This window comes from Plasmodium vinckei (assembly GCF_900681995.1).
Source record: "Plasmodium vinckei vinckei genome assembly, chromosome: PVVCY_08".
NCBI classification, from domain to species: Eukaryota; Apicomplexa; class Aconoidasida; order Haemosporida; family Plasmodiidae; genus Plasmodium; species Plasmodium vinckei.
The window spans coordinates 385,692-401,401 of record NC_051300.1 but is presented as its reverse complement, the minus strand read 5'-3'; the positions used below and the strand labels follow the sequence as shown (position 1 = coordinate 401,401).

General features: G+C 25.6%; 3 protein-coding genes across 3 annotated transcripts; 1 reads left to right on the top strand and 2 right to left on the bottom strand.

Moving 5' to 3' along the window:
• Positions 1-881: 881 nt before the first annotated feature.
• PVVCY_0801000 (NAD(P)H-dependent glutamate synthase, putative) lies at positions 882-9,752 on the bottom strand (the record flags this gene model as incomplete). The annotated part of the gene is made up of 1 exon (XM_008626905.2): positions 882-9,752. The coding sequence occupies one exon, from the start codon at positions 9,750-9,752 to the stop codon at positions 882-884; it is 8,871 nt and encodes a 2,956-aa protein (XP_008625127.2).
• A 2,218-nt stretch (positions 9,753-11,970) lies between these two features.
• Positions 11,971-12,543, bottom strand: PVVCY_0800990 (ER membrane protein complex subunit 4, putative; the record flags this gene model as incomplete). The annotated part of the gene is made up of 1 exon (XM_008626904.1): positions 11,971-12,543. One exon carries the CDS (start codon positions 12,541-12,543, stop codon positions 11,971-11,973), a length of 573 nt encoding a protein of 190 aa, XP_008625126.1.
• Positions 12,544-14,289: 1,746 nt separating this feature from the next.
• PVVCY_0800980 (conserved Plasmodium protein, unknown function) lies at positions 14,290-14,997 on the top strand (the record flags this gene model as incomplete). The annotated part of the gene is made up of 1 exon (XM_008626903.1): positions 14,290-14,997. The coding sequence occupies one exon, from the start codon at positions 14,290-14,292 to the stop codon at positions 14,995-14,997; it is 708 nt and encodes a 235-aa protein (XP_008625125.1).
• Positions 14,998-15,710: the final 713 nt, after the last annotated feature.

Sequence of the window (15,710 nt, the reverse complement as noted above, 5' to 3'; positions counted from 1 at the left end):
TTTTTCATATGCTATTAAATAAATTCTATATTATATAGCCTTTATACTATTTGAATACTTTATCAAAAAAATGTATATATATGCATATTTTTAGAAAATGTTTGAATAACTGTTTTACTTTTGTCTTTATATAATATGCTTCTGCAAATGTACATATTAATATAGATTCACATTTCGTAGAAAATTTTGTCATTTTTTTGTTTCTTTGTTCGATTTTGTTTTTTTATCATTTTTGAGGTTTATATACCAATACAGTTTCAATAATACGTATGTAGACATATATATACAATTATTAATTCAGATTGTTTTTACACAAAATTAGTTCTACGATTTAATGATAACTATATGGCTTTTCAAAGATGTATATATTTTTAAATAATAGAATAACTTGTAGAAAAACTGACAATATATGTGTATAGTTCTTGTGTAAATCTATATATTGTTTAATTTTCATAAAGTTTATATAAATTTATTTTATCCAATAGATTTCTATTTAGTTATTTTTATTTATGAGAAAAATATAGCAAGTATTGAAATACTAATAAACATAGTATTATATATGCTATTCCCTTTTTGTGCTTATATCTTTAAAGGGGTATACATATTTTAAATTATTTCTTTACATTATCAATGGTATGTTTTTACATTTTAAAAGTTTATTCTCATTTTTTATTATTATTTTCTTTTTGTATATAACACGAATTCAAATTTATAAAAACAATGAAATAAGCATAAAGCTATGTTGTATATAAATAAGGCAAACTGTTACAAACTAAATAATAAATTTTTAATTAAAATAAATGATTATCGAATAAATAAAACATAAATAAATGTAATACTAAAGAAATAATGCACATATATACATAAACGAATATGATGAATTATCCCCAGTGTACAGAACTAAAGGGGGTGTATTTATAATTTTTAGGATAATAATAATATGTGTTGCAAGGTGGTAAAATTGAAGTTGAATTTGTCAAGAATTCATCTATTTTAGAAGCAACATCTCTTCCTTCTGCAATAGCTTGTACGACGGTACTTGGTCCGATTCTGCAATCTCCACATGCAAATATTTTTTTATGTGTTGTTTGATAAATATTATTATATGTTTTTATACAATTATAATCATCTAATTCTATATTAATAGTATCATTTTCCCATATTGAATCATCGGTTTTTAAAAACCCAAGAGCTAAAATTATGATATCTGCTTTATATACTCTTTCTGTAAATGGAATATCAACATATTCTTTATCTGGTTTTACAAATTGATAATTTTTCATTACCTCATTAGTCATGTTAGTAACTTTATAATTAGAATTGCTACTATTTGAAATAGGAGATTCACCTAGATTTTTTTTTGCTGTATTTTTATTGGGATTTAATCTATTGCTTTTGTTAATACATTGTTTTTTGACACTGCTTTTTTGCGAATTAGTATCCTTAGAGGGAGTATTAGCTAGTAAAGTGGAAAAACTAGCGTTTGTATTTGTAGATTCATTTCCTGTTGTTGTGATGCCACTAACACTGGTATTTATATGAGTAGTTAAATTATTATATTGAGGGGAGGGTGTACGCTTACTTAAGTCTCTTTTAAGGGAATTATTAACTCCACCGCGTGTGATATTTCCTCTTTTGGGCTTAACTTTAATAGCTTTTATACCAGATACTCTTTTAGGATCTTTGTTTGAAGGAATAAACTCTAAACTTCTTATACAAAATTCTCTTGGATCTTTTCCTTGTATAACTATAGCTTCATCATGCGAATATTCGACTTTGAATATATTTTTTAAACCGGGCCAAAAATTTTTATTTTTATTAGGAGATGGGGCTTCTTTTCTTGTAAATTGTAAAACGCTAGCTGCACCCATACGTATAGCTAAACTTATACAATCTGCTGCTGTTTTACCACCACCTAATATAATAACATGTTTTTCAGATACATCTACATATTGATCATCCATTAAATCAGATTTAATTAGAGATTTTTGAAAGGATGATAAAAATTCCATTGCATAAAATATATTATTTAAATTAGATCCAGGTATATTTAATTTTCTAGGTATTTCATAACCAGTAGCTAATAAAATGGCATCATAATTTTGCATTAATTCAGTTAATTTTATATCAACTCCAACATTTACATTATTTTTCATAATTATTCCTTCTTTTTTCATTAAACTTATTCGCCTTTCTAAAATTTTTTTATCTAACCTTACACTAGGTATACCGTTCATTAATAATCCTCCAAAATATTCTCCTTTTTCATATATGACAACACTATGTCCAGCTTTATTTAATTGTTGTGCTGCTGTTAAACCGCTTGGTCCTGATCCAATTATAGCAACTTTTTTTCCAGTTCTCGTATGGGGTATAATTGGTTGTATCCATTTTTTTATAAAACCACATTCAATAATAGATAATTCAATAAACTTTATAGAAACTGGTTTTTCATTTATGCTTAATATGCATGCATCTTCACATGGAGCTGGGCATACTCTTCCTGTAATCTCTGGAAAATTATTTGTATCTAATAATCGTTCCAATGCTTTTTTCCATTCGTTTTCATAAATCAGGTTATTCCAATCATATATCCTATTGCCTAATGGGCATCCTCCACCTCTAGAATTTGGGTAATGGCAAGTTGGTGTTCCACAATCTACACATCTAGAAGATTGTGTTTTTAGAAGTTGATTATGTAGCTTGCTTTTTACATTTATTGGAACTATAATTTCAGAATAATCTAATACTCTACTACTTATGTCTTTTAATGGATGTGATAATCTTTCATATTCCATAAACCCTGTAACTTTATTTGGATTAGCAACTAAAAATGGTTTAATTGAATTACCATTATTTGTTTGATTTACATTATCAATGGATGTTTGAGGATTTTTTTCTCCTGTTTTATTTTGAGTACTGTTTATTATATTAATTTTTTTAGGTATATTTTCTTGTATAATAATTTGTGCATTTGCTGTAGTATTTCCGCTAGTTACTTTATCTGTTTCATTAACATTTTTGTTTTTGATACCGCCAGTATTCGACTTGTTAGCATCAGGATTTCCAAAGATGGTTTGTTCATTTTTTGTCTCGTCCATTATACACAATACATCATTATAACCATCGGGATAAAAGATATTTTTAAGAGAATAAATATTCGGGTTAATTTGCTTTTGGTTAATATAAGCATCTCTTTCATCTTCTCTATTTAGTAATCCTTCAATAAATTGATTCGAATTAAGCGATTTAAGATGCACATCTAATAAATATTGTTCATTTAACATGTACTTTTTAATAACTTCTTTGGACTTATCATCAAGTTTACTTGGGAAAATATTTTTAAAATCCGAGAAAGCATTGCATTTAAATGCTATTTGCGCGCGTCTTCTCCATTTTCTATTATTAGCTCTACATAATTCTAGATTATGTGTAAACTTTTCAAAATTGAATATTTTGTTTTGGTTGGGTTCAAGGCTGATATCTTCTTCTGTATTAAAATGAGGATCATTAGACACATTTTTCATTCTTAATAATTTCCTATGGTTACTTTCTTGCAATATATCATATATAATTAATCCATCAACATTTCTTAATGCTAATGTTTTTGATAAACCTGATATGTCATCAGAAATTGTAGTAAAAAATTGCATAGCTTTTTTGTACATATTTTCAGGATGATCTACACTTTTTAATAAGGATGCCCAATCATCAAGTATAGATGCAGCTTCTTCATTTCCTGTTTTTACAAATTCTATACATGCTTCAGTTAATACTCTTTTTATATCTCTTGGAATAATTTTCGTGAACCTTTCTAAATTTTTATCAAAATCATTTAATAGAATTTTAGCTGTATATGAGTTTGTTCGATCATAATGCTCATGTAACAATTTTTCTAAAGTCATTTTTTCATCCATAGTTTTACATATTTTTAAATCAACCATTTGATGGTTTACATTTTTTTGATTTATATCTAATACATATGCAATACCTCCACTCATTCCAGCTGCAAAGTTACACCCAATTTCTCCTAATATAACAACTATACCTTTTGTCATATATTCACAGCCATGACACCCAACACCTTCAACGACAGCAATAGCCCCTGAATTTCTAACGGCGAATCTTTCACCTGCTCTACCTGCAAAAAAAGCTCGTCCTTTTGTTGCGCCATATAACACTGAATTTCCTACTATCATATTTTTTTGGCATTCATTAATAAATAATGAAGTTTTAGGAAAATGGACTGAAATAATTCCACCTGATAAACCCTTTCCAACAAAATCATTTGCATCGCCTTCTAATTCAAAATTACATCCACTAGTTAAAAATACACCAAATGATAATCCTCCTGTTCCTCTAAATTTTACCTTTATAGTATCCATTGGTAAACCTTGTTCACCATATTTCTGAATAATGTGATAACTTAACATTGCCCCAACTGCTCTATCTGTGTTTTTTATTGGCATATTAATATTTACAGGAGTGCAATTTAAAAGTGCAATTTTAGATCGTCTTATTAATTCTCTATCTATAATGTCGCACAGTTTATGATTTTGTGTTTCACAACAAAATATTGGAATAGGTTTAATTTTTTTCTTTTTCAAATGACTTTTTTTTTCAGATGCACCTTTTGATTTTCTTCGTAACCCTTTATTTTGAGAATTTAATTTATCTACATTTTTTAGCATTTCTTCTTTGTATGTTAGGCTTAAATTTCTTTCTATTACATTATCATCATCTGTTTCGTCATATTCCTCTTCTTCCTCTTCCTCCTCTTCTTCTTCTTCTTCCTCCTCTTCATCTTCTTCACCCTCTTCACTTGTGCTTTTCTCTTTTTCTTCTTCTTCCTTCTCCTCTTCTTCCTCATCATCTCCATCCTCAACTTCTGTAATTTTTTCATATGATAATTTGCCTACATCTTCCTTTATTGTATTAACATCGTTTTGGTCCCCCTTTGATTTATCATGCATAATATCAATGTTCAAATTTTCATTTATAAGGACCTGTTTTCTTATATTTTTTTCAGAAGGGGTTAAACTGCCACTTTGTTGGTCTTTATATTTGTTAATTAAACTATTATGCATTGAATATGCATTTAATGTTTTTTTTTTCTTTTCTTTTTCCCGTTCTTTTTCAATTTCCTTCTTTTTTTTTTTCCGTTTTTCACTATTGATATAACCCTTATTACCATCTTCCTTATTTTCCTCTTCGGCATAATATTTCCAACCAGGGAATAATAATTTTGAAAAATCTAAAAGCTTTCGTTTTTCATCATATTTTAAGTGACTTTTTTTTTTTAACAAATCAGATCTACCAATGATGTGTGAAAATTTTCGAAATCCCATACTAGCTAAATATTCTCTAACTTCGTTTGCCAGCATGAAAAAAAAATTAATAACATATTCAGGCTTTCCTGCAAATTTTTTTCTTAATTCTGGATCCTGTGTACATATACCTACAGGACATATATTTAAATGACATTTCCTCATCATAATGCATCCTAAAGAAATTAGTGGCTGGGTAGAAAAACTAAACGATTCCGCTCCTAACAATGCCCCTAATATGACATCTCGACCTGTTTTTAACTGTCCATCTATTTGTAAAATAACTCTTTTTCTTAATTTAGATTTGCATAAAGTTTGATGTGCTTCTGCTAAACCAATTTCCCAAGGTAAACCTGCATGTTTTATTGATGTCCATTTAGATGCACCTGTACCTCCAGACATACCACTAATTAGAATCTGCTCACAATTACCTTTTACTACACCAGATGTTATAACACCAATACCTAATTTTGAAACTAATTTAACAGATATCTTTGCTTCTTTATTTATATTTTTTAAATCATAAACTAGCTGTCCAACATCTTCAATAGAATACATATCATGATGTGGTGGAGGTGAAATCAAACCAATTCCTGGTGTGCTTCTACGAACTGAAGCAATTTTTGCATTTACTTTATAACCTGGCAATTCTCCTCCTTCCCCTGGCTTTGATCCTTGAGCAACTTTTATTTGTAATTCTTGGGCATTTACTAAGCTATAAGCTGTAACTCCAAATCTGGCTGATGCTATTTGTTTAACAGCTGAAGATGTATTGGGTTCATTATTATTATTATTATTTGGTTGTATTATTCGATCCTCAGCTTCTCCACCTTCTCCAGTATTTGATTTTAATCCAATGCTATTCATGGCAGTGGCAATAGTTGTATGTGCTTCTTCAGATAATGAACCATAAGACATAGCACCTGTACAAAATCGTAGTAGTATTTTATTAATAGGCTCTACTGAATTAATATTTATAGGTTCATTTTTTTTTTTTTTTTTATTATAAGATGGGCATTTTTTATAATTAATTTCTAATTGGCCTCTTATTTCACAATGATTGATTAACTCATTTTGCAATTCTGAATATTTTTTATAAGTATCAAAATTTCCAGTTTTTGTTGCTCTTTGTAATAAATTTATTGTTTCAGGATGATTCATATGGATTTGTGCATTCCCTATATTTCTAAAATGATATTCACCATAATCATCTAACTCATCATTACCATTTTTGACATTTAATGCTAATATTCTTTTAGGGTATGCATTATTAAATATTCTTAAAATTTCTTTTTCAACAAACTCGAAAGTTACTCCTCCTATTATTGAGTCACAAGAATTAATAAAACACTTTTTTAAAATTTCATCAGATATACCCAATGGCTGCATTAAACCACAACCTTTGTAACTAGGTAATGTAGATATTCCATTTTTCGACATTATTTTTAATATACCATAATTAGTTGCATGTCTATAATTACTAATCAGTTGATTATTACTTAATCTAGCTTCATTGCTTCCATATTTTATAAATCGTAAACTTTCATAAAGTATAAATGGGTAAATACAATCAGCTCCAAAAGATAGTAAAACAGCCAAATGATGTATTTCAAAACAATCACCAGCTTTAACAATAATAGAGCATTTCGTTCTTAAATTTTTACTTAATAGATATTTATGTAGTGCACCAACGATTATTATAGAAAATATCGGAACTCTTGATTCACTGACATTTCCATGTGACAATATAATAAGTTGGATGCCTTTTCTAATTGCATTTTCAACCTTTGTATTAATTCTATCAATGTATTTTATCAAATATTTGGAATTTATGCGTGGTTTCTTATTTCCCCCAGTATTATTAGCATTAGGATCGTCCTTACCATATTTCTTTACATAATCATCGATTTTTTGTGTATAATCTTGGATATATGATTTATTTGGAGATGAACAGCTTTTTACCACATCAAACTTGATGAAACTATCGTTATCATTTTCACCATTAGCTGTGGTTGAATTTAAATTTTCTGTTGACATTAAATGCTCCAAAAGATTCAAATCTATTGTCATATCAATTATTATATGTGGAAAATCGGGCAATTGAAGTAGTATATTATATAATGGCTCATTTAATATTGGCCCGTTGATAAATATGCGTTGGCAATTTGTATATGTACAATGTAATATATCTCCTTCTTTTCCTAAAATACTCATAAGAGACATTATATTTTCTTCTCTAATTGGATCGATAGCGGGATTAGTAACTTGAGCAAATGTTTGTTGAAAATAGTATACTAAATTTCTACGTAAATAACTAAGAAATGGGAATGCTGTATCATTACCCATTGATCCTAATCCATCAGCTGCATGCTTAACCATAGGTGATATAATTATGTTAAATGCGTCATAAGTATAACCAAAAGCTTTTAATTTTTTAATTAAAGAATCGTCATGACAATCTGAATTATTTAATTTCCCTATTTTACTAGTACTATTATTATTTGCATGATTATTATGGTGATAATAGTTATCTTTGTTCATAATAGCGCCATATTTATATGCAGTCATACGTATATTTTCCATATTAGATGCAGGTTTTATAATATTATCTAAATGTATAGAATAATGATCTAACCATTTTTTATAATTATTTAATTTTAAAAATTTACTTAAAACCTCTTCATGTCTAAGAAATGTTTTTTCTTTAAAATCTACTAACACTACTTTCCCTGGATATACACATCCTTTATGTGTAATTTTATCATAGGGTAAGTCAACGACACCGGTTTCACTAGATAATACAAATAGCCCATAATTCGTTATACTATATCGAGCTGGTCTTAAACCATTTCTATCTAATGAAGCACCTACTTTATTTCCGTCTGTAAATATAACTAAAGCTGGCCCATCCCATGGCTCCATTAAACATGTATGATATTCATAAAATGCTTTTTCTAAAGGGGTTATATTGGGGTCTTTTTGATATGCTCTTGGCATTAGCATCATAACGGCATGCTCGATTTCTCTTCCTGTCATAGTCAGAAAATCTATTGCATTGTCAAATAAAGAAGAATCAGAGGGAAAACTTAATTCTCCTTTTGTTTTTTTACTTTCATCGTATATTAGTTGTGACTTCAGTGATTTTCCAAAATCATTTGGATTGTTTATACTATTACTGCCTGCAATATGTTTCTTAGCATTTTTCATGTAGCTATTTTTTTCACTTATATCTAATAAGTCATCTGATGAACTCTTAGATTGTTCATTCACAGTATTTAAAAATTCAGAATTACTATTAATGTCTGAATTCATGTATTCTCTTTTTATTTGATAATTTAATGCGGAGCTATTATATGTATAATCTCTTTTTAATTTTAGTAATAAATTGCGTCTCGATTTTTTTTTTAATCGATTTTTTGTTAACATAATATCTTCAAATGTATCTCTTTTATGTATTATTTCATCATCATTATCATATATAATGTATTTTTCTTCATTAATTGGTTTTAAATCTTTTATAGAAACAGATTTGAAAAATTTAGGTGGTTTAGCTAGTTGCATCCTCTCTTTAAATAATAATGAATTAACACTAATTGTATTTATTTCACCATTATGGCAAATTCGTCTAAATGGATGGGCAGCATACCATGTAGGGGATGTATTTGTTGAAAACCTTACATGAACCATAGCTAAATAAGTGGTAAATTGCTCACTCAACAAATCTTCAAAATATAAGTATATTTGTGATGGAGTTAACAAACCTTTATACACTATTGTTCTTGAAGAAAAACTACAAAAGTACATATCATTATGCCTTACTAATTTTTTTCTTATAAAAAATGAAAGTAATTCTATATCATCAGGTAATTCATTTAAATTTAAATCTGTATCATCCGTAAAATTTATATCTGAAAAGGGATATACATTAAAATCGTCATAATTTTTAAATACTGATCTTTTACATACAAACATTTGAGCAATAAAAGGTTCACTTTTTTTTACTGTAGCACTTATAACGTCACTTCTAACAGGTATGGGTGATCGCCATCCTAAAACAACCAGACCATGGTTATACACTTCCCTTTCTATTTCATGATATAAAAATAATCTTCTTTCTTCATTATGTGGTAAAAAAATTTGAGCAACTGCATAATCCCCTTTTTCTGGCAGTAAAAAAGGTAATTGGCATGTGTCACTTAGCATTTGAAAATATTCATGCGGCATGCCAACTAATATTCCTGCACCATCTCCATTATTTGATTGTACACCTCCTCTGTGACTTAGTCGCAATAATATTTGCATAGCCTTTTGAATTACCATCCTTGAACACTTTCCATTTATATCTGCTACAACTCCAACACCGCATGCATCTTTTTCATAACGGCTATCGTATAAGCCATGTTTGGCCGATTTCTTCTTTTTCATTTTTTGTTTTTGTGTCTATAATTAAGAATAAACTTTTGTTTTGATATTCACATGTAGATAATAGTAATTCGACTAAAAAGAAACAAATAATACTATTTGCATCTACAGGATTTTATGTAATGTTTATATTTTTAATTAAAAAGTGTGAACATCGGGGCAAAAGCTCAAGGCAAATAGACAAATATATAGACACAAATGTGCATGAACATATATATAATATATTTTTATTTATTATATATTCACATAATTTATATATCATATGTTACATGTTCATATATATATATGTGGGTATGTGTGGAAAAAATAGAAAAAAAATTATAATATTCAGATTAATATGAAACTTATGAAAGAAAATATATAATGAAGTGCACAAATAACAAATTATAAATAGAGCATACTTTTGCGCATTATACTCATGAATATGCATACGCATATGAGCAACACATAAACATATAAACTAATATAAAAATATATAGATAAATGGAATTACTATATTTGCATTCTTTAGTAATGTAAAAAAGGAAGAAAACCAAAAAATTAATATAATGAAATATAAAAAAACGTAAAAACTATATTTTTTGTTAAAAAAATATTGTATTCAATTTTTTAATTACTCAAAAAAATATAAAACATATACAGGATGAAAAACAACGATAAAAAAATATTATAATTTAATTACACCATATTTTACGTGTGTAATTTGCTATAAACATGTTGGATGTGATTATTTTGTAATATTTGATAATCGCAAACAACATTATATCAATATTTATTTAATATTAAATTTTATATTTTTGTTGCTTAATTAAGTGTACAAAAAAACAAAAAATATATATTATTTTATATGGTTACTTTGTGAATTAATTTTTCTTTTATAATATAATTTTTTAATGTATTTTATGTTGTAATTTTATTTTAATATATAATTTATATTTTAATATGTGTGTTACAAATATATATTATATAGAATAAAATAAATATACATAAATAAATTTAATATGTACATATTTACGTAAAACGAGTGTTGATTTTATAGGAAATCAACAAACGGCAACGTGGGGAAATTACTTTAGATTTAAACTATATAAAAATATTTTAATAAAATTCGTAATAAAAAAATAAAATATAATTTTTAATAAATTTATTATATATATATTATTAAATATTCCTTTTGTTTTTCTTATTTGTGTATTTTTGTTATACTTTTGCCAAGCAATTATTTTATTATGCGCTTTAAATTTTTATGACGCTTTATCGAATGCGTATTACAACTTAAAAATCATAAGTATTGTACACATATGCGCAATATATGTATTTTGTTTATGAAAATAAGCAGCTCTACATTTAATAAAAATTATGAGGATAGTTGTATTCCTTCAATCAATGGTATATTCATAGTATGGCTTTTTATAAACCCTAATCTGAAAATAATATGTATGCTACATTTTTTAAGCATATGCATAATATTTGTATGCATATATGCTCATGTATATATATTAATATATGTGTGCATGTATGTACAGAACGATATGCATATTTCAAGATGTATTTTTTACATCAATAATATTCTTTGTGTTGTTGCATAGCATATGTATATTTTTTTTAATATTTCTTCAATTCCATTAAGCGAACATTTTTTTGTGTTTAAAAAAATTAAAGTATTTACCTTTATAGGTATTTAAATACTCAAATGGACATATATAAATGAAATAATTTTAACGCGAATAATATATTACTATTTTATTTTAAGGCTAATTTTATAAATTGATATTATTTTAATTTTCGATAAAATACAATTAATGCATGGATATATATGCTATTACAGTCATTTTAAAAAAGCTTATTAATGTTTAATGGTTTAATACTTTGTTATTTTTAAGATACACATGATAGTTTTCACAGTAATTATAAGACCACGTTGCATTTCTCTTTTTACACACATGTGTGTGCATGAAGTAAATAACTTAAATTATGTATGCTCTTTCAAGCTTAAATAAATTTATTTTATTTGTAATTAAAAATTGCAAATTATATATTTTTTTTTCAATGTTTTTTCACAAAAAAAAATAATTAAATAATTAGACGATATGATAAATTAATACAAAATATATAGAATAGTAATAATAATATAAAAAATATTAAAATAATAATCATAAAAAAAAGTATCGCAAAAAAAGGTGTTTTGTTTATAGCAATTTTTAACTACTAATTATGATTCCTAAAATACACTCATCATGCTTTTTTGTTTAATTCTTTGGTGTGGTATAAAATAAAAATAATCTGCAGATCTTATGGGTAATAAACCACTGTTTGAGCAAATATTCATAATATAAAGTAAAGCGGCAAAATTGATAAGGGCAAAACAAATTTTCTGCATCACAAATTTATTATTTGTATCTTCTCCTATACCTTTAAATGCATCGTTAATATTAAATAATGATTTTAAAATATTATATATTGAATACATGATAAAAATAATACCAAAAATTCCGGATGCACCACCAGACATAAACATAACAAAAATATTCATCATTAGTCCTTTAAATGCATTAAGACAAACGTTCCATGCATTTTTATCAATAATTTTATCTTCCATAGAATAATCTGTTGATTTTTCATTTCCGGTTTTACTTAATTTTCTTAAATTATTTATATTTTTCTCATGTTTCATATAACTATCTCCATTTCCATATACTTCTTTGGCATGCATTTCAAATTTATATCCAAAAGGTTCTGTAATCTTATCATACCCTTCATCAGATTTTTTTAATCTGAAATTCCATCTATTCATTTTTATTCTGAGGCATTTATTTTATAATTAAATAGCTAGCTACTTTGGTACCTTCTCTAAATATATATAGCTATACGGCTACACTTTCTTATAAAACTGCTCAAAAGGATAAAAATATAAGTTGAATAAATTATATTTTACATATACCGTTGTATTGTATACGAATCATATTAATTCAAGAGAAATATTACATACTCAGCTAGAAAAAATATTTAATTGCACGAGCAAATATGCAACAAATTTAATTAAAAATGTGAATTGTTAAAAAAAATTGTTAATGGTATAATATTATATATCTGTACATTAGTAGGAGTTTGCATATATGCGTATATATTCTGTGAAAGAATAAAATATAAATGCTACATGCTATTGGTTTATTTATGTGTATATATAAATTAATATTTAGTCATATGATTGGAAAAATGTAAATAAGTATAGGATTTGGAATTTTTTGAATTCAAATTATTAAAAGGTTGTATGTAATTATATGCTATGTATATAATGAATAAGGGCTTAATTGGGTATACATTAATATTGATAATGTCACACGAAACAATTTCTAGCCATATTATATGGATAATATAATTAAAATATATGAATAGTTAAACATGAAATAGAATAATAATAATAATATAGAAGGTTTAATTTGATAATATAGATATGTACTTTTAAGGTAATGCTTTCTTTCCATCGAAATATTTCGCACAATAATTCTTCATGATTAAATCATAATATACAAAAAATAATAATAATCATTAATAAATGAAAAAAATGATAAAATATCAATTGTGATATTTATTATAAATATATGTGTCCATCATTCAGGTATTTATAAAGTTAGTATATTTATAATAAAAAGGGGAAAAAATTATTATACCCATAATTTTATTTTTTTATTTTTACGGTTCGTTTTCAAGCATAAAAAAATTTACGTAACTATAAATATAATGAAAATATATGAGAATTTATTTAATTATACAATTATATACTATGTTAAACATATGGATTTATATATATAAATGCTAATTATATGAAAATAAAATTGTATTTATATATTTTTTTTTGTTTTTTTGTTAAAAACTATGGAAATAGCGAATTATATACTTATTGTACTGAGAAATGAATAAAACTATTTTTATTGAAATATATGTTCCACTATTTTAATGCTATAAATCTTAGCAAATATAATTATACTTATTTAAATACAAAATTTTACTAATATTTATAAAGAACAGAAAAAGTTGGAATAGAACAAATTCAAGAATATATAAGAACAAGAAAATATAATATAAAGATCATCAAATAATAACCTAAAGCTTGTATATAAAAAGAGGAGCCTAATAAAAATTCATGCGTTAAAAACATATTATGTACACAGCGTAGACCTATTTATATATACTAGGAATAGTGTGACTAGTCAAAATAATGCAAACATAAATATGTATTAAAATTATTACGGCTTATAAAAACAAAAACCCAAAATATAATTTTTATGAATCCACCAAATTAATTGATATAAATGATGTATTTATAAAAATTTCCGCCTTTTTTTATGACCTTGTGTTAAATAATCTGATCATAACATAATATGTATGAACACAAAAAAAAACAAAATAATAAATATATATTCGTATAAATACTTATTTATATGTGCATATCTTGTATATCACTATTTGAAAGTATAAGCATATATGTACCAAAGACACATTAAACTAACACATATGTATATATAATAGTCAAGCAAAAATGAATGAACTTAATGAATATGATGGATTAAACTTTAACGAATATGAAAACATGGATAATAATGAGTTCGATAAAAAAAACATAACTAATGATAAAAGTTTTGAATTCAACGAAGATCTCTATATACCAAGTAGTTTAAATGATAACGTTATGGAAAATAATATTAATTATGATAATATTAATATTGATTATAGTAGTAATTATAATGAGCTAGAAATTGATAAAAGAGAAAATCACGATATGATGAGTAATAATAGATATAGCTTTAACAAACCTAATGACAGTGTAAATAAATATGCAGCATTAGGAAAAGAAAGTAAAATGTCTATTGAAAATTCATATGAGCAATTTTTTGAAAATGAATCAGAAATATCCGACACTGAAGCATCTGTTACTTGGGAAACAGAAAGGTTAAAAAGAATTGAAGAAAGAAAAGAATATGAAGAAAAGAAAAAAAAAGAAATTAAAAAAAAAGCTGCTGAAGATTTAAAAAAGTGGTATGAGGAAATGGCAGTTGTTATAAAAGAAAACAAACAAAATTCAAAAAAAATATCAGAAGAAAAAAAAAAAGAAAAGAATATTGATAATAAAGTATGGCTAAAAGTTTCTCAATATCTAGATTTAGAGAAAGGTGATTATTTTAAAGAAAATAGCAGAATGAAACAAGTTTTGCTAAAATTGCTAAAGGAAGAAGAAGCAGCATCATAAGGAAACTATTTTTATGTTATTTTTTATAGAAACTTTCTAATAATTTTGATCATATATATACTCGTATGCATGTATATATATTTTTTAAACCGCGATAATATAATAATATATTTCGCGGATACTAACTTTTTTGTATGCACATATATTTTATATACGTGTGTTATTTTTTAAAAAAATTGCAATGAAATTTGATAAATCCATGTTAAAGAGAAAAAATGTGAAAAATTATAAAAACTATAAAAAATTATAAAAATATATAACAAAATAAATAATACGACACTTAGTCTTATATGGATCAACACACATATATACAATGGATATGTGAAAATTTAAAAAAGTTACGTTTTAGTATTTAATAATATATATTATTTTAATAAACTTATTCCATGCTTTTCTGTGAGTTACACATCATTGTAACATGTAAATAAGAGAATCATGAAATATTATATAGGAATTTTTTTTTCTATTTCGATTAGAAATATTATTCTCATTTTTCTAGCAATATCTCGTATGTTCCATATTTAATAAGCAGGTTATCCCTAAAATATGAATGAACTTGTTTGGTATAATTATTATTTTCAATTCTAGTATTGAAAACTCACTTAGATTGACTACCATAATCGCATTATTTTACTCCTTTTCATAGTAGCACGTTTATTTTGAGTTTGTGGTTATGTTTTTTTCAGAATATTTTGTTGATAAGCCCATTTGAT